The 24,334-nt window shown below is 37.1% G+C and overlaps 1 protein-coding gene across 1 annotated transcript in view; it reads right to left on the reverse strand.

The window, feature by feature from the left end:
- The window catches only part of PHF20L1 (PHD finger protein 20 like 1), a 79,429-nt gene that overhangs the window by 4,701 nt on the left and 50,394 nt on the right, over nucleotides 1–24,334 (reverse strand). Inside the window, exons 15-19 of the mRNA XM_045561805.1 lie at nucleotides 10,546–10,710; nucleotides 6,619–6,800; nucleotides 5,526–5,625; nucleotides 3,796–3,991; nucleotides 212–578 (exon numbers count right to left, since the gene is read on the reverse strand). Of these exons, the coding sequence (XP_045417761.1) occupies nucleotides 212–578; nucleotides 3,796–3,991; nucleotides 5,526–5,625; nucleotides 6,619–6,800; nucleotides 10,546–10,710 (1,010 nt within the window). The remainder of the gene's footprint in view (nucleotides 1–211; nucleotides 579–3,795; nucleotides 3,992–5,525; nucleotides 5,626–6,618; nucleotides 6,801–10,545; nucleotides 10,711–24,334) is intronic.

A 24,334-nucleotide genomic window follows, 5' to 3' on the forward strand; every position in this document is an offset into this window, starting at 1 on the left:
AATTACTAAAATTCTGAATTAGGGGATAATAAAATGTTCAAATGGCCAGTGTTTTTCTGTAGAGAAAACAAAAAATGTCCTTACCTTAACAAGGTATTTGTGAACTTGGAAATATAAGTAAAACCTGGGAATTCAGTATGTTTTATTTTACACAATTTTCCTTTGTTGTTCTATCATATTTTCGAGGCAAACACAAATGAACCAGTTTTACCTTTTCAGGCATTCCATGTTCTTTTGCTGAGCATTGTAAACGATTTTTATCTCCCATTTGGAATTCTTGTTCTTCTTCAAAACTACTAACATCATCATCATCTGAGCTCCCAGGGTCTGCAAGAGATTTGCAGTCCTGACCAAAACTTTGTGGTTTTTGATAGCTGTGCTCACTTGTTATATAAGTTCCTTCTGTTTTTAGGGGCAAACGAGGTGGTTCTTTATGGTTGTTTTGTACATATTTCCTTTCTTCTAGATTAACTGTGTCTTGCAGTGTTATTTTTTTCTCTACCCCAGCTATTACTTGATCTTGGTCTTTTTGCTTCCCAGAACAAGCCCAGAGATGAAGGTCAGGATGATGTTTATTCCTTAAAACAAAGTTACAGAAACAGCAGTTCAGATAAAAAAGAAAAATCTATTAACAAGTTGAATACCACAATAAATTTCAAAACCAGGTTAGGAGGAGGTCAGGGACTCAAGACAAAAGCAAAGGTATTCATTAGGTTAACTCAGCAGTCTCCAACCTTTTTTACACCAGGGACTGGTTTCATAGAAGACAGTATTTCCACTGACAGGGGTCGGGGTTGGGGGCAGAGCTCAGGCAGTGATGCGAATGATGGGGAGCAGCTGTAAATACAGATGAAACTTCACTTGCTTGCCTGCTGTTCACCTCCTCCTGTGCAGACCCCCAGTTTCATGGAAGACAATTTTTCCACAGACTGGGGGGCTGGTGTTAGCAGCAGCAGAGCCCAGAGGTTGGGGTCTGCAGGGTTAACTCATTCCACGATTTCATCCAAAACTTGAATTTTCTCAATTTTAAAAAAAACAATATCCATTTAAGTCTGTTGACAGTTCACATCATTTGACATATACATTTCTTTTTCTACTGATTTTTCATTATAGTTTTTTCATTGTACAATATGAAAAACTTTTATGTGGGCATATTTTAAAACTTTTACTCAGTGATAATTGTTAATGACAAAAAGATCCTGACTATAAACGTATATACAGTAAAAATCTCCTCCCCCATGACAATCATAAATGAGATATAATCTTCCAGATGTTTTCTATACACATAAAATTATTTTTTAAATGGATAAACATATGCTTTTTCTTTTTACACAACTGGGACTCAATAAAATTTGCCTTTTTTATACATAACACGCTATGGGCATCTTGCCATATCAGTACATACAGATTGCTCTTATTCTCATTCTAGTGGCTGAATAGTACTAATGCACCAATCTAGTCTAGCCAACCAATTCTCCACTGATAGATGTGTGTATATCTTTGCACATGAGTCAGAATATTTCAGTCAGATAACTTTCTAGAGATCGAATTGCTGGATAACATATGCACATTTTTACTTTGATAGGTACTGCCCAAGTGGCCTCTAAAGGGACTATACTGATTATAACCCCACCAATGGTCTATGATAATGCCCATTTACCCTATCCTCACTAAACATGTGAGCACGATATTGTATAGTCAGTAATTAAAGTTCTGCAGTAAGTAAAACAAGAATACAATCATTAGAGCTGAAGCGAAAGAAGGACATTTGGGAGACATAAATCTTTCAAAAAATTCAATTTCTTTGCAAATTAATAATTTCCAAATTAGATAAACACTAGGAGTCAAATAAGCTTTCCTCTCATAATACCCAAGTATTGCTTCTGATATTATAAATTGGATCCCTAATGATTTAATATCCAGAAAATACTAAAATTCTGAATCAGTAAAAGGCATAGTAGAAAGAAAGTTGGCTTTGTAGTCTGATAGTCCAAAAGGCTGGATTCTGCTGTGCCACTGAGGAACTTGGATAAGTTACATAACCACTGTCTTTGACTACCCATCTATAAAATGAGATAAGATCTATTTTTCAGGCTTATTGTAAGGACCAAATATCACATAAAAGCACCAATTTCTGGCATGTAGTAGACTTGTAATAAACAATAAATAATAGCAAATAATATTAAAATATTAACATAAAGAGGACCTATAGGCATATAATGCAGAAATGGCCCAATTAAAATAGTTGGCAAAATTATGATTGTAGATAAACTCATATTGATACCAAGAAGGAAAATCAGGTTTTAAAAAAAGGTCTAATAAATTAGACCCTCTTTTAAGTCTTAGCATTTACGCAGCCTTTTTATAAAGAAATACAGATTCCGGTTTATGACATACAACTGAAGCAAATTTTATTTAACAAATAGTTACTGAGTACTCATCCCTACACTACCAATTAGGGATAAAATGATGAGTAAGAAACAAGCCCTACTTTAAAGGAACCCATGGTTTAGTAAGAGGAGACAGACACAAAAAATTAAGTATACCAAAGTGCCTGACACCAGTATGCATGGAGTTTGCCAAGGAGGGCACAGTCAACCCTAATTGAGCAGGTAATCATGAAAAGGCATCTGCTAGGAGGACTAGTAGCAGAGGTTATTTTGGGTATGAGTAAAGTCCTAGAGCTATGAAAAAGCTTGCTTCATTCAGGGATTATGACTTGGTATAGCTGGAACATTTGGGGGGGAAAGTATAGGAGAGGGAAGATGTGGCAACAAAATGGTAGACAGAATTATGTGTCACAGAAGGACTCAGACTTTGTCCATTGGGCACCAGGAAGACACTATGGTACATTAAGCTGGAAGGAGACAAGCTTATATTTATCTCTTACTAAGAGCATGCTGGCAGCAGTCCAAAGGATGAACTGAAAGAGAACAAGACTGGAGCCACAGAGAAGTGAAAGGTATGGCAACCATTCATGTGAACTGTAACAGCCTGGCTGAGACAGTACCAGTGAGAAGGAAGAGGAGTAGACGGAACAATGTTTAGAGATTACAATGGATAGGACGTGGTAGACCCAGGGATGGGGTGGAAGGAGGGAAGGGGCAAGTTTCTGGCCAAGGCAAGTGTATCGAAATGAAGAAAATCTTGTGAAGAGCCAGTGAATCATCCTGTTTTTATATAGAGGTTTTTTTGTTGTTGATGTTGTTTGTTCTTTCAAAGAAAAATTCCAGTCAGGCATTAGAAAGCACTGAAACAAGGACTTCAAGAATATTCTGCTATGTTGTTTAGGGAGGGTCTGGGTTTTTTTTAAGGAAAAATTGTATGGGATGACTAAAACATATTTATTAATATTTGGTGCAGAGCAGAGAAGTGGATTCCACGATTTTTAGCTCCTTTCATGCCTTCTAAAGCAATCTTAAGGTAAACGAAAAATATAGTCATCTGCCTAGAATCTATTTCATATTGAGAGCATTCCTAAAGGAGGGCACAAAATATAGGGCTCACCACAGCATGAGCACTTAATTTTGTGCACCTAGTGAGACCAAAAGTTTTTTAAATAGTAGATGCTGTATCCACCTTTAATCACGCTTATCTATTCTAGGACAATAGGCAGAAAGCAGCTAGTTGTCCAAAAAGGTTATCAATCTTTTTTTATTTTTAAAAATGAAACTTTATTCAAATACCTGTTCTCTCTTCCAAACTGCTGCTCTGGACCTTCAAAGGGCCAAGAATGTTGGTTTTAATGAAAATGTGTATTGAAGTGTGACCCTCCCTTTGCCACCCTTCACTTACTTTAGTATTCCGATCTTCAGCTGTAACCCGTGTAGTACTTCTGTAACACCATAGACATCAGCAAGCAGATGGTGTGTGGAAACTATCTTTTTGGCATTGAGATGAGAATAATTTTCTTTTAAAAATGATAACCCGCACATTCTCCCATTATTCAACCAATCCTTATCATAACGATATTTTGCACTCCACCTCTGACCTGTAGATGAAGTTGACATTAAAGTCACAAAGGATTCCACTTATTCAGATTTCCCTTCACTGCTACCCTACTAACATAACTCATTAAGCAAGGCAAGCTCTCAAGCACTAAGAGCAGATTCAAAAGAAGAGTAAGACAGAGTTCTGAGGAGCTGGTGCAGAAAGAGCTCCTCTGCACCTTCAGGGTTCCTGCCCATCAAGGAGAAGAAACCCCATTAAGGATGTGGTCAGTGGCAGATGACAGTTGCAAAAGGAACCTTGAGTGTATTGCTTTCAATTTTTATGTAGCAGTCATAGGTCCTCTAAAAAAGGGTTAAAAGGCTAATAAAAACTAGACAGGGGTTCTTCTATCCCTCATTAGCCTTTGTTTTGAACTAGATGAAAAAAAGTTTCTAGTTGAGTGAATAGGGACCCCCTCCTCCATGTCTGTGCTTTCACAGAATTCCGTATAATCCTATCTCCTCAATGTTAACACAAATTAGATCCTATTACAATTAGATGCACATGTATCTGTGTCCCCTACTATATTATGAGATAGCTGAAGGCATGGTTTAATCACCTCACTGATGTTTGGCAAGTAGAAGGCATCCAATAAATGCTGCTGAATGAATAATAAATGTCTACATTTGCTACTGAATGAATCCAATGAATAACAAATATCTACATTCATATGGGTCAGAATAATTCTCTTGCTTCTTACTGTGACTTTCTTCTTTTCTTTTTTTCAATAGTCATGGGACCAATTCAACTTGCCTTTTATTTGAGAATACCTAGTTATTTCCTGCCTTGGAGGCTGATGAAATTATATTCAATATGCAGAACATGCTAGTTCCTCTAGCATAGAGGAAGGCACTATGTAGAAAGCACAAAAGGCACAGGTTTCATCTTAGTCTGCCATATCCTCAGTATTAAAGGGATCACAGGTGGTGATCTGAGACCCCATCTGCTCTAAGTGAGTTGGCTATGCAGCACTACCGGGTCAGGAGGAGTGCAAGTTCAGAATGGTGAACCACTCAAATTGCCACAAATAAGCATAGCTAGAAACTGATACATAGGAGCAGACAGAGGCTAATTCTTCTCCAGGGAAAAACCATACCTCTTTTCCTTTAGTAGAGTAGTAATTTTGTTAATAAGTTTATGCTAATATATTTGTCTAATTAATATGGAAAATTAAACTATAACAGTACAAAAATATATTAAAATTTTAATATGGAAGCAGAGCCTAACTGACCAAGAAGCATAGTAAGCCCTCAGTCCTCACTTAGTGTCATCAGTATAGGTTTTTGCGAACTGTGACTTCAAGTAAAACAATGTACTTGATAATGAAACCAATTTTACCACAAGCTAACTGATGTAAACAGGAGTTAAATTCCTATGGCATACAGTACGGTCATTTTGATTAAAGTTGCAGTTTTCAACTGCAATGACATTAAGGGAGGACTTAGAGTACAGGTGTTTTACACAGCTGATACACTCTGGAATCCGTGAGAAGACATGTAGGCATTGTGAGATCAGCACAGTGCAGAAAGTCTTACCCGGTGGGTCACGGCAGACGTAGCAGATGTACTGCTCTGGAATGCTCTCCTCCAGCAGCCCCATGCACACGCTGTGCTGCCAGCAGAGGCACTCTTCACACTGTGGGAAACAGGAGCACTGGAGTCACCTGCCACTCACTAGCAATAAGGGTACACACTCTTCCTTTGAATTTGCTGGCTTGGCTTCTTGCTGCCACTACCAGTCAATTCTTGGTCAACATAACAAAAGCAAGTCCTGATTTGAGATGAACTTTGCCTTTGAAATGTTCAAGTAGTTCAAACACTTTCTTTTCTTACACCTATTAAAATGTGCTTTGATAAATTATTTAAATCATTAAAAAATCATAATTTCCCTTATGTATTTCCCATTGGTTTTTAGATAATCACATCCTTAAAACTCTAAAAAGTAGCTGATTAAAATGCAGAAAAAAAGCAAGTTTGTAAGCAGTGCCTATAGCAATGATCTCTTAAAGCACTACTTGTGTGGGGAAGCTATAAATCTGTATATCCTTTATTTTAGAAAACCACTAGAAAAAGGGAGAGAAAAAGGAGATTACATTTTCTTCATTCTCATAACTAATGTCTCCAAATCTTTCATATGTCACCACAAAATATGGGTTATGTTTCCTTTTTCTTAAAGATATCCTTCCTACAGGGAGAGGTTGTTAACCCTTGCAACAGTTTTCCTTTCTTTCTTGAAAATATTGGTAGCTTTCATGTTTCAATTTCTGCCTACCAAAGGGTGACTATTTACTGTCAATTATTAAGCAACCTGGATCCAGACCAGTAAGGGAAGGGTGGCTGTGGCCTACCCTTCAATGTGGAGGCTTATCCACCCTGATGACTTTTAAAAAGTGTTTCAGCTTTGAAGGCCTCAGACTAAACACCCGAGTAAAGGGAGAGCAACCCTAAAATAAGAACATTGTCTACTTCACTTGATGAGAAGATCTCATCATTACTATTGGTATTTGAAACACAACAATAAGTTAGAAATCTCTGTCTTTGGTAAGATGGTTAGTAAAAAGAGAAAACACTCTGTTGCTGTGCACCTGAAATAATTTATTGCTGCAGGGAAGAGAGGTTAACCAATTACCTGAATCATGAAGCCATTCTCCTCATCCATTTCACAAATACATCGCACAATTTCATTAAGAGCATCATCTTCATCCTGAGATTCCTCAAAATTGGTTGAATCAAAGTCCTGATTGTATTCATCCCCACTCAGAAGCAAACTCTCCGTTGAAGAATCATCAAGGAATTCCACATCTGATAAGTCTAGAATATAAATAAAAAGTATACTCAGCATGTTTTTTCTATTTTTATGTCATTTTTCAGAAAGAAAGGAGGTAAGGGATGTGATTTTAAGCTATTAAGCATTTAAAAGAGGGGGAAAACAAATGGGAATAGAATACTGTACTTGTCTATGGTCACAGAAACAAATGATTTTTGAAGCTTAGGTAGTTATGACTGCTTTACATCTTAATGTATATACTATTATAAGTAACTCAAAGTATCCCATAGTCTTCATGCTTACAGAAGTTATGGCTAAAGTTGATATTCATAAGTTAAACTTCCATAGTTTCCATATACTTTCACAAACTTTATCCCTTTTGATCCTCATTAAAACTCTGGATGGTTTTATAGGTTTTATTATTTGTAGTATAAACAACTTCAGAGAGATTAAGCAGCTTGCCTAGGGTCTAATACCAATACTATTAGTAATAGTACCAGTAGCATCAACTACCACTGCACTTGATATGCACCAGGTACTATACCAAGCACTTTAAATATAAGATAAAACTTGCTTGAAGAATGCAGCCGGAAAGTGGTAAAGCTGACTGATTACCAGGACTGCTTGATTCTCAAGCCTGTGTTCTTAACCACTTCACCAATATTTCTTAAAATGGGACTATGAGTTCCCCAAGAAATTTTTTAAATATATTAACTTCATTTTGAAAAAAATCCTAAAAATTAAGCATATTCTAGAAACTGGATTATATGGATGACTACTACATACAACTTATTTAAATGCCAGGTTTTAGGTTTGTGTTTATAACAGTGTTAGTGCCAAAGCCTACCATTTTGCTCGGTCTATTACAAAATAAATTGAGATGAACATAAAGGAATCTTTATTTATGACAAATAGAAAGAAATGATGATAGAACACTAAAGAAGGTTTTGCAGTAGTTTAGATGGAGAAATGTTGGGAAAACTGAGTCACCATGGGGCACATGGTAGAAGACCACAGCACTCCTGCCAGCTCCTTGAATGGAGGCTGATGAGTGGAGTACCGCAAGGACAGAGGAGTCACCCTCCCACCTCACCATCCTAGTCCCCACATTCTGACTTATTCTTTCACCTGCTTCTATTTCCCCTTTCTAGAATGTCAGAATCCATGAGAGCAAGCACCTTGCACTGCTGACTGTTTTATCCCCAGTGTTTAGAATGAGATCTGATACATGTAGTAGCCACTCCAGACTGTGGAAGAGCTAAGAAGGAAGTCAACAGAGAGAAATTTTTCTTTTCAGACTTAACTGCACCAGATAGACGTTGGGTGGATTCAAACTAAAAAAATTTATGCTATTTATATTTTAAATATTTCATATGAGCTTCTTTTTATCAGTCTCTCATCTTAATTTTTCCCTGACTCAATGTTTTTGAATGTTTGTTTTTGATTTACTAAAGTTAATGTTTTATAGAAAAATAATGTTTTCTTCTCTTTGGGGTCTTAGGACATCTGGGAGGAAGTAAGGTCAGTAGAAACAAGATAATGATAGAGAATACCTGAAAATATTCATGGAGCAAGAAGTAAATCAATTAGATATGAAAAATCTAGTATTAACAACATAACTAGTTTTAAAACAACCTAAAGAAGAAAATTTTATCTATTCATTATCTTGATAGCTCAAATCCAAAATCAGTATTTTCTTTTGGCTTTCCCAAATACAAGTTCATGTTTCAAAAAGGCAGAGCAGAACATGGATAAACAGTTTCAAACACTGTTGCAGCACATACATGATATTAAACAGATGGCAATCATAACACAGTTAATAATGAATTTAATTGAAAACTGTGTCACTGAAAGGAATTAGTATATATCTCACATATACTTGCAGGGCCCAAATTGCCAGGTTTTATGGTGTTAGCATATAAATTTAATATATTCCCCAGAAAATCCAGTTTGAATAACTCCCCAGCATTAAAGATATGCTTGGCTGAATTTTGAAAGTTGAGCAAATGGGTCACTGAAGTTATATATAAAAAAGTAAATACAAGTTTACACTCAGATAGCTACGTGGACAATGGTTCCAACTGAGTGGCCACATGAACACCTGCTTCCTTCGAACCCCTACTCCTTGAGCTATCATTGCTATTTCCTGAGGCAGTATTTTCAAAATATGGGTCCCAGACCAGCGACATTATTATCACCTGGAAACTTGTTAGAAATCAGAAATTCTGAGGGTAAGGCACAGAAATGTGCTTTAGCACATTCTCCAGGTGGTTCTGACACACGTTAACATTTAAGAACCTCTGGCCTAAGACCTCTGCCCTTATTAACATTCCCTTCCTTTCTCCTAACTCAGTGCTTGATCATATGAAGGGCAGGACAGAGACAAGGCAGAACTGAGGGTGCACATTTGTGCTCTTTCCACCCTTTCTCAATTGTTCTTGTTCCAGCACCACTACCAGCCCAGATATAAACCCCTATGCTCCATCTCTCTCTGGAAAGAGATGATCTCCAGATCTTGATGGCTTGAAGCATGGGTATTCTTATGTGATTTTCAATACATGCTGCAACATGTAATCACCCAGAAACTGTATCTTGCTAGGATCCTTCCAGAAATCTCATTTAATTACGCTCTGTGGTAAGACCCTGGATCAGTGTATTTTAAAAGCCCCACAGCAATGACTGTAAGGTGCTCCTGGGGTTAAGAATCACTGGACCAGGGGAAAGGGGGAGCTTGTGTCTGCTGAAAAAGAGAGGCAGTGATTTTTCCTTAATCACCTCTCCCATCTCAAATTTTTAAAAATTACAATCTTACAAGTGTTATGTCCTTCTTTCACAGTAAAAGGAAGAAAATGCTTTCCTCAGAGTAAGCCAGAGAGTAGTAACACCTGGAAGAAAGCAGGTAGTAACAGTGCAAAAGAAAACACTTAATCTAGTATCCACTACCTAGGGTAACTGGAAGAAAGAAACACACAGGAAATGTGCTCATTCATAAGGCTCCTACCCCTTATTCCTCATCCCCTGACTCTGGTCCCTCCTGTTAGAGCTCTACTCTCATGCCAATGCCTTCAAAGTCTAGAGCTGGGACAGCCTCTCTTCCTATTGCTTATAATTTTGGAAGGAAGGTAAGGTATTCAACATCTTCCACTGTCAGGCCTGGACCTGCAGGAAAACTTGGACAGAATCTAGCTCCTGTGCTCTTTTCACCCCTGACATCGCCTTCTGCCTGCCTAAGAATGCTTAGTTCCCGAGTTTAAATCACTGACCTGACCACATTCCCAGACCTCTGGTTTACATATGTATCTGTCACCAGAAATTCAAAGTATAGTTGTAAGACTATAATAACTATTTAGTAGAAAAAGCATTATCTTTGGAGTTAAGATAGACCTTGGTTAGAGTTTTAATTCTAACACTAACTAGCTCATAAAGTTACATAACCTGTAAGTAGTCTCTGCTTGTTTATCTATAAAATGAGCATAACAATATCTACTTGGTAAGTTGGTAATGAATAATACGAAAATATATGTTAAAACCTACAGAAAGATCAGTATATAGCAGACACTAATATTAGTTTCCTTATCACCATCTCTTCCACTATAAAGCCAATTTTACTTTACATAAATTAAAAAGTAGCTCAAATTTCTAACGCTAAGACTTTTCATATTAGTTTATGTAACAACTTTCTACATTGTGTGCCCTGCATAAATAGACACTCAACAAAGTACATTTTATTCTCAGTTCCACATTTAGGAATCTTAAATCCTGTTTTAACCATTACATGGTAACACGTACTTTCACCACTAAGATCAACAGACAGAATTGCCCTTGGGTACTGATAGGTTGTAGTTTTCTCTGTAAACATGTTTCGCGAAGCAAGAGAACTCCCAGAAGATCGAGTTAGTGGAGAAGAGCACCTTTCCAAAAATTCTAGGGAACTGTCTTCATAGTCTGAATAGTCTGTAACATAAAATACATAAAGAAATATTAATAAAGTATCAGGTAATCAAGAATGGTCACTATAAAAATAACGAGAAAGTCATGTTTCAGGATACCTAAAATAATCATGCCACCACTTTCTCTTCTCATTCATGAACAGCTAGATTATTATAAATTGGGTTTAGCAAGAACACTTAGGAAATGCATGTACACAGAGGGATCAGCAGGTTCTAACTGGTATCAGTAAACTCTTGCGAAAGAGTCCAGAAGTGAAAAAGGACTATTTCTACACTGTTTTCCATTATTATCACAACTATGACTGCAGTTAGATGTTAAAGATGGAAATTAACCTTTTTTTTGATCTGTAAAGAGGTTTTCTTGATGTCTAGCACACTGATTATTGTAGTGAAAATCTGATCAATAAATCCTTCGAGCAAAAACCAAACTCTGAAGAAAACTGATTGGTTCTAGAAGAAATCTGTCAAAGTTCTGTTCCTCTCCACTTGAAATGAGTTCTCAAATGTCTACAAGGGGAGAGGCCATATGCAGCTTACCAGAAAGTAGGAGTTGTAGTGAGGGGAAGGAAAAACAGGGGAAAGTATGAGTCTAGGCATGTAGGAGGGCTCTGAAGCAGAAGAGAGTGTGGCTCATTTGGCAACTCTAAGACTGTGGCTGGAATACAGTGAGTGAGATGGATAAGAAATGAGCCCAGAGTGACAGGAGCCGTATCAGTTTAAAAATTTTTCTTAAGTTTTATCCTAATGCAATCAAAAGCCACTCAGCCGTTATACAGGGGAGCAGGATGTGACACAAGTCCAGTTCCATTTCTGTAGGATCATTTTAGTTGCAGAATGGAGGATGGAGTGCAAGAAGGCACACGGGCTGGGCGTGGTGGCTCACACCTGTAATCCTAGCACTCTGAGGCTCAGGTGGGAGGATCGCTTAAGGTCAGGAGTTCGAGACCAGACTAAGCAAGAGCAAAACCCTGTCTCTACTAAAAACATAAAAAATTAGCCAGGCATAGTGGCATGCACCTGTATTCCCAGCTACTTGGGAGGCTGAGGCAGGAGGATTGTTTGAGCCCAGGAGTTTGAGGTTGTTGTGAGCTAGGCTGACGCACGCCATGGCACTCTAGCCTGGGCAACAGAGCAAGACTCTGTCTCAGAAAAAAAAAAAAAGAATGCTCACAGAGAAGTAGGGAGACAGTTCAGAGGCTACAGCAGTAGTTCAGGCAAGAAATCCCAGTGGCTTGGAATGGGACAATAGCAACTAAGGGGAAGATTTAGAGGAAGACATAGTGCTGTTATAGACTGGAGGCCGAGAGCATCAAGATTGATTTCCAGGTTTCTGCTTCAGCAACTAGGTGGTAAAAATGGGTCTGAGAGGGGACTGAAGAGTAAACAGGAGGTGGAGGAATCAGAGAAGGCATACAAGTTTAGAGGGTGGGCTTCCTCAGAGGGGAGATCTGATACATCATCTACACGAACCTAAAGATGAGGGGGTGGGAGGATGATGGTGGTAAGAAATGCCAGGATTAAGAATCGAAAGACAGACATGTCCCCTATTTTAACAGAGGCAAAGAAGAACATAGATATATCCAGGTAAGTATGGAGAGGTAGTAGATAAAAGATGAGCAAGTTTCCACCTGATGGGAATTTACTCATCTATTTCTATTTCCTCAGCTGTGCGAGGCAAAGGATGTCAGTTGAGGCAGGTTAGGGAATAAAAGGTGGGAAAGAGTGGGAAAGTTGAGGAAAGGTAGAGAGTAGTAAAGCAAGTTTACAAGATAAGAGTAGTAATAACACTGTCTATACCAAGTATACATTTGAAGTTGGTGGTTGTGGGAGGCAGAATAATGGTTCCTCAAACATGTCTATGTCCTACTCCCTGGAATCTATAAATACACTAAGTTACGTAGCAAAGGGAATTAAGGTAGAAGATGGAATTAAGGTTGCTAGTCAGTTGACCTTAAAATAGGAAGAGTATCCCGGATTATCTGGGTAGACCCAGGGTAATCCTAAGGATCCTTAAAAGTGAAAGAGGGAGGCAGAAGAGTCTTGAGAAAGACTTGACTGGCTGCTGCTAGCTTTGAAGATGGGCGGGGGACATGAGCTGAGAAATGTGGCAGCCTCTAGACGCCAGAAAAGCAAGGAAATGGATTATCCCTGAGAGCTCCAGAAAGGAATGCAGCCTTGCCAATCCTTTAATTTTAGCCCAGCAAGATCCCTGTTGGACTTCTGACCTCCAGAACTTTAACATAATAAATATGTATTGTTTTAAACCACCGATATATAGTAATTTGTGACAGCAGCAATGGTAAACTTATATAGTGGTTATCATAAATTCTACAACACAGCCAACATTGATTGAGGGCTCTCAATGTGCCAAATACAATTTTAAGTTCTTTACCTGTATGAAGTCTTTTAATCCTCACAACCATCCAATAAGGGAGGTAAGACTGCTAGCACTATTTTAACTATTTTACAAATGAAAGAACTGTCCAAGGATATGCAATGGCAAAGACAACATTCAAACCCAGGGAGCCTGACTACAGAAGTGGCAGGCTCAAAGAACACGCACAATCAGTGGATTTCAACATTTAAAGTGTGTACCAGCTGGAAAGCTTGTTAAAACCCATGTTCCTGGGCCTCAGCCTTAGCAGATCAGGAGTGGGAACACTCAGATAATGTTGATGCTATTAGACAACAGAGTCATCTTTGGGTAGCACTGTGCTACTCTGTCTCTTGTGGCCTGCAAGTAACTGCAGTCTGTCTACTAACACCATGTTATTTAGGCACCGGCATGAAAAGAGCAATATTAAACACTAATTACTTTGTCAAGTACTTTACAATAATTATGTTATTTAATACTAGTAACAAATCTATGCAGTAGAAGCTATCATTACCATTTTAGAAGTTAAGAAATTGAGATTTAGAGAATTTAAATAATCTGTCAAAAGTTGTCCAGCTCTAAGTGTTATGAACAGGATTTGCTAAAACCCTATATTAAACTTTCAAAGCTGCCCTCTTATTGACTACATTCTATGTTATCTTCTCAGCAAAAGTAGAAGTAGAGTCTGACTGCAAAAATAATGAAAGAAATCTCAATTTGGTGCTAAAAATAAAACATTGCTGACATTTAATCTCTCTGTTTTATTAGCAAATGAATACAATTTCTTGGCATTCTACACCCTACCTGTATTCCTCACTCTAATCCCTTCTGGCTATTAAGAATAAAAGTTTACTGTTACGTTTCAAGGCTTAGATCAGAAGTAATCTCCTACATAAGGTGCTTTCCTTGATGACTCTAACTTTCCTAAGTTTCAAATAGATTTTGTACCACTCTTACCATACAAATCAGACCTTCCTGGTAGACACTGATATACGCTTCGCATCACTCTTACTACATACTTGTATGTCTGTCTACAAGCTCCATGAAGGAAATCTTTGTTTTTACTCCACAATGCTTTTGATTCTCATTGCCTTTCTACCTTTAATTCTTCTTAATCTCCATATGCCTTGTTTCCTCATATTTACAGACACATGAAAGACAGACAGGAAGTGACTTGCTCAAACTAACGAAGCTAAAAACTGGCAAAGGTATCACTCTTAAATCACAACATGGCAACTCCTCATATATACAGATTGAATACAACGTTAGTTTTATATCTTATAAACTACTTCTGTTTACCAAAACATACATTAACCCAATACCACAGGGAATAATCATAAAGAAGTATTTAACTAAATTATTACTTTTCATAAATTTATTTAAAACAACAAATAAGGATAAGAGCTTAGTGTGGTAACAAAGACAAGTAAAAACTTGTTGAAGGGAAGAATACATAGTCTTGTAAATAATCTTTAAGGTACAGGATATAAAATTAACAACATAGCATGGTGGTTAAAGTTAAAAATTCAAACTCTGAAGCCAGACTGCCTGGGTTTGAACCTGCTTTTCACCACTTGCTCGCTATGTCAGTTAAAAAACTCTCCTTACCTCTCTCTGTTGTTTAATTGTTTGTAATATTAACAGGTCCTACTGTAAAAGGTTAATGTGAGGCTCAAATAAACTAATACACATAAAATGCTTAGATAGTGTTTGGTCCATAAGTACCACAGCGTATGTAAAATAACATTATCTGGTGAATTAAAGGAAGAATTTTTAAAACTCCCTCATGGTGCTAATTATAGACTAAAACCCATATTATACTAGGAACCTCATTCAATAATAACGTGAATTCTTTAACATTATGAAGTCCTTAAAATTTTAAAGTTATTTAAAATCCTATATTTCCCACTTAAAGATCACTCTTCAATCATCTGGGAAAAGTGTCACTTCCAAAATGAATGTAAATAGCCCAGAATAAATTCTCCTCAAATGTAATAATTAATTACAAAGATGATGGTGATTACCACACTCAACACCTGCTGTTTATAAATAGCAATGCTTCTGTGCACCTTCAGTATTTACCAGGACTCTATTTATAAGGTTAAGATTTTAATTTATAGGCCTGATTTTAAAATGTAAATAAAGATATAATGTTCATTTTTTTTCATCAAATGGTAAAAATATCTAACATTTAAAGTGTTTTCCAAATGGCTCTTTATAAAGGGTTATCGTAGTTAAGGGCTGATCATAATTCTAAAGTATAAGTTTTCTTTGCAAGTTTTTTCTCTATTAATCCTAATGACATGTCTTTCTTTCAAGTTACCACTTACTGTATTCTCATAAGCTCTCCCTATCCCTCACTTTGCTACCAAGTGTGGCCCGCCTTCTTATTTTGTCTTATATTAATAGTTATCTTTTCCTGCACTTTCACAGGTTATTTTAGCATATTCTGTGTCTGTTGCTAAACAATGGAACAGACCTCTCAGTTCAATGATGTACCAGAAGATAACTTAAAATAGCTGGTTTCCTGCACTGACAAGCTGGTGTCTCCACTGGAACATCCGAGCTAGCCAAATCCCCTCAGAGCTTCTGGTCAGCTGGGAGTTCACAGAAGCACTGCTAGTTAGTTACATGCAGCAGGTGTTGAGTGTGGTAATCACCATCATCTTTGTAATTAATTATTACATTTGAGGAGAATTTATTCTGGGCTATTTACACTCATTTTGGCAGTTTTATCTGCAGTTTGAAGCTTCCTACTCCTGTATTATAATGTGTCACTCACAGGAGGTTATTCAGTAATCAAATGAATTTGTGGTTAATGATTTTTGTTTACAGGGCCCCAAAGCTCTCTTTGGAAAGTGGTTTCAAGCTTTTCAATCCCATTTTGATCCTATATCTTCAAATTTACTCTGGCAGCTTTAGAGTTAGAGAATGTAGAAACTTCACATCCTGTGGAAAAATTAGATGTTATTTTTGGACTATGGAGAGAGCTAAAATCTCAGGAATTTATCAACAATGACTACTGAATATGAAAGTGGTTTATATTTTTTAAAACTGGTTTTATTATTTAATGAATGATAAAAATATTGATAAAAGAATATCAATACCACAAAATATTTAGGTACCAATCATGTAATTTTCATTTTGAAGGTCCCTTTGTGCCACTTTCCAATTTGAACTGATAACAACTTTCCTTCCCCATCTTAGAGGTAACCACTATCCTGAATCTTTTGTTCATCATTCTCTTGCTTTTCTTACATATGTAGAATCCCTAAAAAAAATACTGTTTAGCATTAACAGTTTTTTGAACTTTACATAAAAGAAATCATACTACATTTTCTTCAGTGATTTAATTTTTAGCTTCACATTTTGTTCCTGAGGTTCTTGTAGCTATAATTCATTCATTTATTTACTTAGTGATACAGACGCCACTGAGGGAATATATCATTTCTGACAGAGCCGGGCTGCTTCTAGTGCTGCTATGAACCCTCTCCTATTTGCCTCTGTACGTATCCTGTGAGTTCCCTCCAGAATTCTGAGGCCACATGGCACACACATTGTCAAGCTTATCCCTGTCTTCCACTGTTTCCACGGCAGTTGCGCAGGGGTCTCCGTTTCCTCAGCAATACCTAATATTATCCACCTTGTCATTTTTGCTAATATGGCAGGTATGAAATAGACTTCACGAGGTTTTAAAAATTGTGTTTATGCAGCTTCTTGTAAGATTGAGCATTTTATTATATAGTCACCTTATCATATTAAGGTTTCTTCTTTTGTGAACTATCTGTTAAAGTCTTCTGCCCATTTTCATACTGTGTTATTTTCGTTTTTCTTTTTGATTTGTAAAAGTTTGAAATATATTCTAAATACTAATTTTCTGTCAGATATATGCGTTGTAATAATTTCTTGGGTTGTATCACTGCAATCTCTGCCTCCATCTTCATATGGCCTTCTCTCCTGTGTGCCTCAAATAAGACATCAGTCACTGGCTTTTGGGTCCATCCTAGATCCTGGAAAATCTCATTCTGAGATACTTTATCTAATCACATTGGCAAAGATCTTAATCCCAAATATAGTCACATTCACAGGTACCAGGGATTAGGACTTAAAATATGTATGTTTTTGGGAGACACTATTTACCCTACTGTAGGAGTGTTCTCGCTTTTGCTAAATTCCAAAAGAACTGGTGTAAGCTTGGAGTAATCTGTTCCTTTAATGTTTGGTAGAACTTGATAGCAAACTTTCTGGGCCTGGCCTTTTTATTTGTGGGGAGATTTTAAAATGCTGATTAAATTTATTTTAAGGTCTGGAGACTATTCAGGTTTTTACCTTCTTCTTGATTTTGATTTCTGGCTACTGTCCATAGTTTCATCTAACCTTTTATAATAAACCTTGGCATAAAGTTTTTTATACAGTCTTCTTGTCTGGAGCATGTATAGTTATGTTCTATTTATTCCTAATATTGTTTACTTATGCATTTTGTCTTTTATTCTTAATCAGTCTTCCCAGAGGTCTGATTTTTTTTTTTAGTTTTTTTCCCAAATAAATTTGGAAATTTAGAATTTCTCCTAGCATTTTTTTCAGTTCATTAATTTCTGCTCATATGTTTATCACTTACTTCTCTATTTTTATTAAATATATTTATTCTTATTCTTTTCTAACTTTCTATAGATACATAATTTTATATATTTATCAGGTACATGTTGAGTATTTATTACATGCATAGAATGTGTACTGATCAAGTCAGGGTATCTGGGGTATCCATCACCTTGAGTATTTACCATTCTACATGTAGGAAACATTTTAAGTCCTCTCTTCTAGTTACTTTGAAATGTATAATATATTGTTGCCAACTATAGCCACACTACTCTGCCATCAAGCATTAGTACTTATCTTCTATCTAATTATGTCTATACCCATTAACTAATCTCTCTTCAACCTCTCTCTCACCCATACAACCTTCCTTCCTAGCCTCTGGTATCTATCATTCTATTCTCTACTTCCATCAGATCAACATTTTTAGTTCCCACATATGAATGAGAACGTGTGATATTTGTCTTTTTGTGCCTGGCTTATTTCACTTAACTTAATGACCTCCAGTTCCATCTATGTTGCTGCAAGTGACATGATTTCATTCTTTATTATTAGCCAAATACTATTCCATTATGTATATACACCACATTTTCTTTATTCATTGATCTCCTAAGGGACACTTAAGTTGATTCTATATCTTTGCTATTGTGAATAGTGCTGCAATAAACATGTGAGTGCAGCTATCCCTATCAAATATTGATTTCTTTTCCTTTGGATAAATACCCAGTGGTGGGATTGCTGGATTATATATTAGTTCTATTTTATAGTTTTAATAATTTACATTCCTACCAACAGTACATGAGAGTTCCCTTTCCTCCTCATCTTCACTAAATGGTATTTTTTGTCTTTTTAATGATAGTCATTCTAACTGGGGTGAGATGATATCTCATTTTGGTTTTGATTTTCATTTCTCTGATGATCAGTGATACTGAGCATTTTTTCATATGCCTGTTGGCCATTTTTATGTCTTCTTTTTAGAAATGTCTATTCAGGTCCTTAGCCCACATTTTATTGGGAATATTTTTTGTTTTTAATATTTAAGTTCTTTGGATATTCTAAATATATTAGTTCCTTGTTGGATTAAAGCTTGAAAATATTTTCTCCCATTTGACAGGTTGTCTCTTCACTCTGCTGATTATTTACTTTCCTGTGCAAAAGCTTTTTAGTTTAATATAGTCCAACCTGTCTCTTTTTTGTTTTCGTTGTCCATGCTTTTGAAGACTTAGCCATAAAAATTTTTGCCTAGACCCATGTTCTAAAGTGTTTTCCCTATGTTTTCTTGCAGTAGTTTTATAGCTTCAGGTCTTATAAGTCTTTAATCCATCTTGAGTCAGTTTTTGCATATGGTGAGAGATAGAGGTCCAGTTTCGTTATTCCTCATATGGAAATCTAATTTTCCCAGCACCATTTCTTGAAGAGTGTTGCCCTTTCTGCAATGTATGCTGTTGGCATCTTTGTCAAAAATCAGTTGGCCGTAAATATGTAGATTTATTTCTGTATTCTGTCTCACTGGTCTGTGTGTCTGTTTTTATACCAATACCAATACCAGGCTGTTTTGGTTACTACACCCTTGTGATATATTTTGAAGTCAGGTAGTGTGATACCTCCAGCAATGTTCTTTTTGCTCAGGATTGCTTTGGTTATTTCAGGCTCTTTTATGGTTCCATACTAATTTTAGAATTTTTTTTTCCTAACTCTGTGAAAAATTATTTTGGTATTTTGATAACGATAATCCTGAATCTGTAAATTGCTTTGGACAATATGGTTGTTTTAATGATACTGATTCTTCCGATCCATGAGCAAAGAATATCTTTTCCATTTGCTTACATCCACTTCAATTTCCTTTATCAGTGCTTTATAGTTTTCCTTGTAGAGATCTTTCACCTTCTTTGTTAAATTTATTCCTATATACTTTTTGCTTTTGTAGTTATTTTAAATGTGATTGCTGTCTTGATTTCTTTCTCAGCAAGTTCATTATTGGTGTATAGAAATGCTATTGATTTTTGTTTGTTGATTTTGTATCCTGTGATTTTACTAAATTTACCAGATCTAAGAGTTTTTTGGTGGAGTCTTCAGAGTTTTTTTAGATATAAGATCATATCATCAGCAAAAAGTACATAATTTGAATTCCTCTCTTCCAATTTGAATGCCTTTTATTTCTTTCTCTTGCTTGACTGCTCTGGCTAGGACTTCCACTATTATGTTGAATAGAAGTGGTGAAAGTGGACATCTTTGTCTTGTTCCAGTTTTTAGAAGAAAGGCTTTTAGATTTTCCCCATTTAGTATGATGCCAGCTGTGGGTTTGGCATATATGGCCTTTATTATATTGAGGTAAGTCCCTTCTTTGTCTAGTTTGTTGAAAGTTTTTATCATGAAGGGATGCTGAATTTTATCAAATGCCTTATCTACATCTGTTGAGATGATCATATAGTTTTTGTCTTTCATTCTGTTGATATGATGCACCACCTTTCTTGATTTGCATATGTTGAACCATCCTTGGATTCCTGGGATAAATCCACTTTGTGGTGGTATATTATTTTTCTTTCTAATGTGCTGTTGGATGTATTTGCTAGTATTTTGTTGAAGATGTTAGTATCTATGTTGATCAGAGATATTGGCCCACAGTTTTCTCTTTTTGTTTTGTCCTTTTCTGGTTTTATAATAAGGGTAATGCTGGCCTTCTAAAATGAGTTAAGGAGAATTCCCCCTTCTTTAATTTTATAAAATAGTTTGAGGAGAATTTTGGTCTTAGAAGATACTTGATATTTCAATTTTTTAAAAATTTGTTGAGACTTATTTTGTGCCCTAACATATGATCTATCCTGGAGAATGTTCTATGTGCTAATGAAAAGAATGTATATTCTGTAGCTGTTGGATGAAATGTTCAGTAAATGTATAAAAGGTCCATTTGCTCTAAGAGGCAGTATAAATCCAATATTTCTTTGTTAATTTTCTGCCAAGATGATCTGCCTAATGCTGAGAGTGGGGTGTTTAAGTTCCTATTATTGTACTGGAGTCTATCTTTCCCTTTAAACTTAATATTTTCTTTCTATGTCTGGTAGTGTTGGGTGTATGTATGTTTAGAATTGTTATATCCTGTTGATGAATTGAATTCTTTATCATTATATAACCACTTTGTCCATTTTTACTGTTTTTGACCTAAAAGTCTATTTTATCTCATGTAAGTATAGCCGTTCTTGCTTGTTTTGGGTTTCCATAGCATATGGAGTATCTTTTCCCATTCCTTTACTTTTAGTCTTTATGTGTCTTTACAGATGAGGTGAGTTTCTTGCAGGTAGCAAATAGTTTGATCATGTTTTTTTAATCCATTCAACCAGTCTCTTTTAAGTTCAAAGTTTAATCTGTTCACATTCAAGGTTTTTATTCATATGTGAGGGCTTATTCCTGTAATTTTATTAATTGAATCCTGGTTGTTTTGCATATCCTTTTGTTCCTTTCTTTCTCTCTTATTGTTTGTCATTATGGTTTGGTGGTTTTCTATAGTGGTAACACTTGAGCCTTTTCCTATCCTTGTTTGTGTGTTTGCTCTACCATTAGAGTTTTTATATTTTTGTGTGTTTTCACAATGGTAGATATCATTCTTTCACTTGCAGGTAGAGGACTTATGCATTTCTTGTAGGGCCAGCCAAGTGGTGATGAATTCTCAGCTTTTGCTTGTCTGGGAAAGACTTTACTTCCCTTTCAAGTATGAAGGATAATTGTGCTGGGTATAGTATTCTTGACTGCTAGTTTTTTTTCTTTCAGTACTTTGAACATACCATTCCTTTCTCTTGGCCTGTAAGTTTTGTGCTGAGAAATCCACTGTTAGTCTGACGGTTGCTCCTTTAAAAGTGATTACCTGCTTTTCTCTTGCTGTTTTTAGAATTCTCCCTTTCTTTATCTTTGACTTTAGATAGCTTGACTATAATGTGCCATGGAGGAAACCTTTCTACATTGTATGTATATGGGGATCTCTGAGCCTCCTATAACTGCATGTCTAAATCTTTTGCTAGACTTGGGAAGTTTTCATCTATTATTTTGTTAAATAGGCTTTCTCATAATTTTGTTTTCTCTGTGCCCTCTGGGACTCCAAAACCTCAAATATTTGGTCAATTTATTTTGTGTTACTGTCATGTAGGCTTTATTCAATTCTTTTTAATTTTTGTCTGACTGGATTATTTTAAATCTGTCTTCATTTTGTATTTCATTCAATGAATTCATTTCAGGTATTTCTCTTTGGTTCATTTTTGTGATATATAGGTCTTTGATAAATTTTTCATTCATATCCTGAATGGTTTTTCTGATTTCTTTGCATAGTTTCCCAGTATTCTATTGTATCTCAATGAGCTTCTTTAAGAGCAATATTTGGTATTCTTTATTTGGTATTTAAAGGAATTCTTCATGATTGGGATCTGTTGGTGGAAAATTATCGTGGCCCTTTGTGTGTCATATTTTCTTATTTTTCATATTTCCCACATTCTTCCATGGATATCTGTGCATCTGATACAGCAGACACTTCTTCCAATTTTTTGAATTTGTTTTTATAGAGGAGGACTTTTTCCTGAAGATGTATCTATGGTGTTTGTTGGATAGGCAACTTTGGCTTTGATTTTGGTTGTATGTAGTAATGTAGTCTCTGTATGATCTCTTCAGCTGGAAACAGTGTCAGTGGTATCTGATTTCCTCAGTGGTTTAGGGTGTGGTTATTACTGGAGGTTGTAGTGAAGTTTTGCTGAGGATTGGGATGCCAGGGGTGGGGGTAGTTTTTAGGTTTCAATGGTAGCAGCAGTAGGCTGAGTGTGCTTGTCCTTGGGCCTCTGAGTAGCCTAATACACTGGCACCAGTGTTAGTGGGTCCTGGGGAGCTGATTCTTGGGCCTCCAGATGCCTTCCTTGGATGCTGGTAGTAGCAGTGGTACACGAGGTGAGTGGGTGTGTTCTCAGGCCCCCGGGCAGCAGATGTGGCATGGATGATGGCAACAGCAGTAGCAGAACAACCCTCAATGTCCCAAGCAGTATACACTGGTGTGGCAGTGGCTATTGATAGGCTGTGTGGGCCAATCTCTAGTCCCACAGATGGCACATGTAGGTAGGTGCCAGCTGTGGTGGTAGTGGCTGTGTGGGTAGACCCAACCTCCTGACTCCAAGAGGAGTGTTTAGGTGTCAACAGTGGTGGACTGGGCTTGGCGATCCATAGTCCTCTAGACTACGTGTTCTGGCAAGTGGAAGGGAGGCAAGATCAAAACCGGGCTGGGCAGGCTTATCCTAGGGCCTCTTGATGGTGCATGTAGGTGATGACTGTGGTAGGCAGGTGCAGGGTGATCCCAAGGCCCCTTGTGGAATTCTTGGGTAGTGGGCAGCAGCTATGCTGCCACCCTGCTCCTGGGGAAGGAGAGATTGCTTTCCGTGGCAGTAGCCTAAGCAGACAGGTAAGGAACATGTTTTGCTCACACTTCAGCAACAGTAGTGACAGCCTGTGCTTTGCTTGCACTTCAGTCCTGGTGACGGGAGCTCACACTTTGCTTGCACTTCAGCCCCGGTGACAGTAGTTGTGGGTGGGGTACTCTCTCTGGGTATATGAAAATGTATGGAGGATCCACTGCCAGAGGCAGCAGGTTTACTGCCAGTAGGCTATGCTTCAGCACCAGCAGCAGACAGCCACAGTAGTGGCTGTAGGCTAGGGACGTCAGTAGGGCTCCAGAGATATGGAGATGCAGGCTCTGTTGGTTCCAGGGAAGTGTGCAGTCTACTGGGCACTGAGCTCTCAAAATGGCACCTTGCTGTAAGGTGCTTAGGACTCAACAGCTACAGCAAGCATGTGTGTGGGACCCAGGGTGAACTCTCTCTCTGGAACAATGTCATTGTACAGTCTCCAGGCAGTTTCCTATATTAGTTTCAGGGCCAACAAGGGTCAAGAGGCTCTCCTGTGGCTATGATTGCAGGATTCCTGGTGAGAATGTGGACTGCTGGGGGTCTCTTGCTTACACTTTCCCTGCATTGGGAAGTTTCTCCATGCTTCCAGATGATTCTGGCTGAGCAGGCTGCCTCATTTCCCTCTCCTTCCTTGCTTTAGGTGTTTCCTGGCACTTCTCTTTTGAATTCCGGTGTGCTCTCTTAGATGATCTATTTGAAATGTGATTATCTACTCACTAACTTGGTTCTTCTTTGTGAAAGAGGCATGTAAGAAATGCCTCGAGTGAGCTATCTGGAAGCCCTCTCCTTTTCTGACTTCTTAAGCTGCAGACTTGGCAATTTTTCATCCTTTTCTAATATAAGCATGTATGGCAATACATTTTCATGTAAGTACCATTTTAACTACATTCACAAGTTTTGACATATAACATTTTTATCATCCTCCAGGTTCTTAACATCATTTTTACTTTTCCTTTGGACTTTTTCTTTGATCCGTAAGTTATGTAGAAGTGTGTTGCTTGATTTCTAAATATTCAGGGCTTTTCTACTTATACTTTTGATACTGGCTCTAGTTAATTATATTGTGGACAGAAACCAGGGGTCTGTATTACACCAATCATTACAACTTGTTGAGATTTGTTTAAAGCTGTATTATCACATAGTCAATTTTAAGAAATGTTTGTGTCTGGCTAAGGAAACTATATACTCTGTAGCTGCTGAGGAGTGTTCTGTATAGATCTATTTGATCA

The sequence above is a fragment of the Lemur catta genome, chromosome 9, assembly GCF_020740605.2.
Source record: "Lemur catta isolate mLemCat1 chromosome 9, mLemCat1.pri, whole genome shotgun sequence".
Lineage (NCBI taxonomy): Eukaryota > Metazoa > Chordata > Mammalia > Primates > Lemuridae > Lemur > Lemur catta.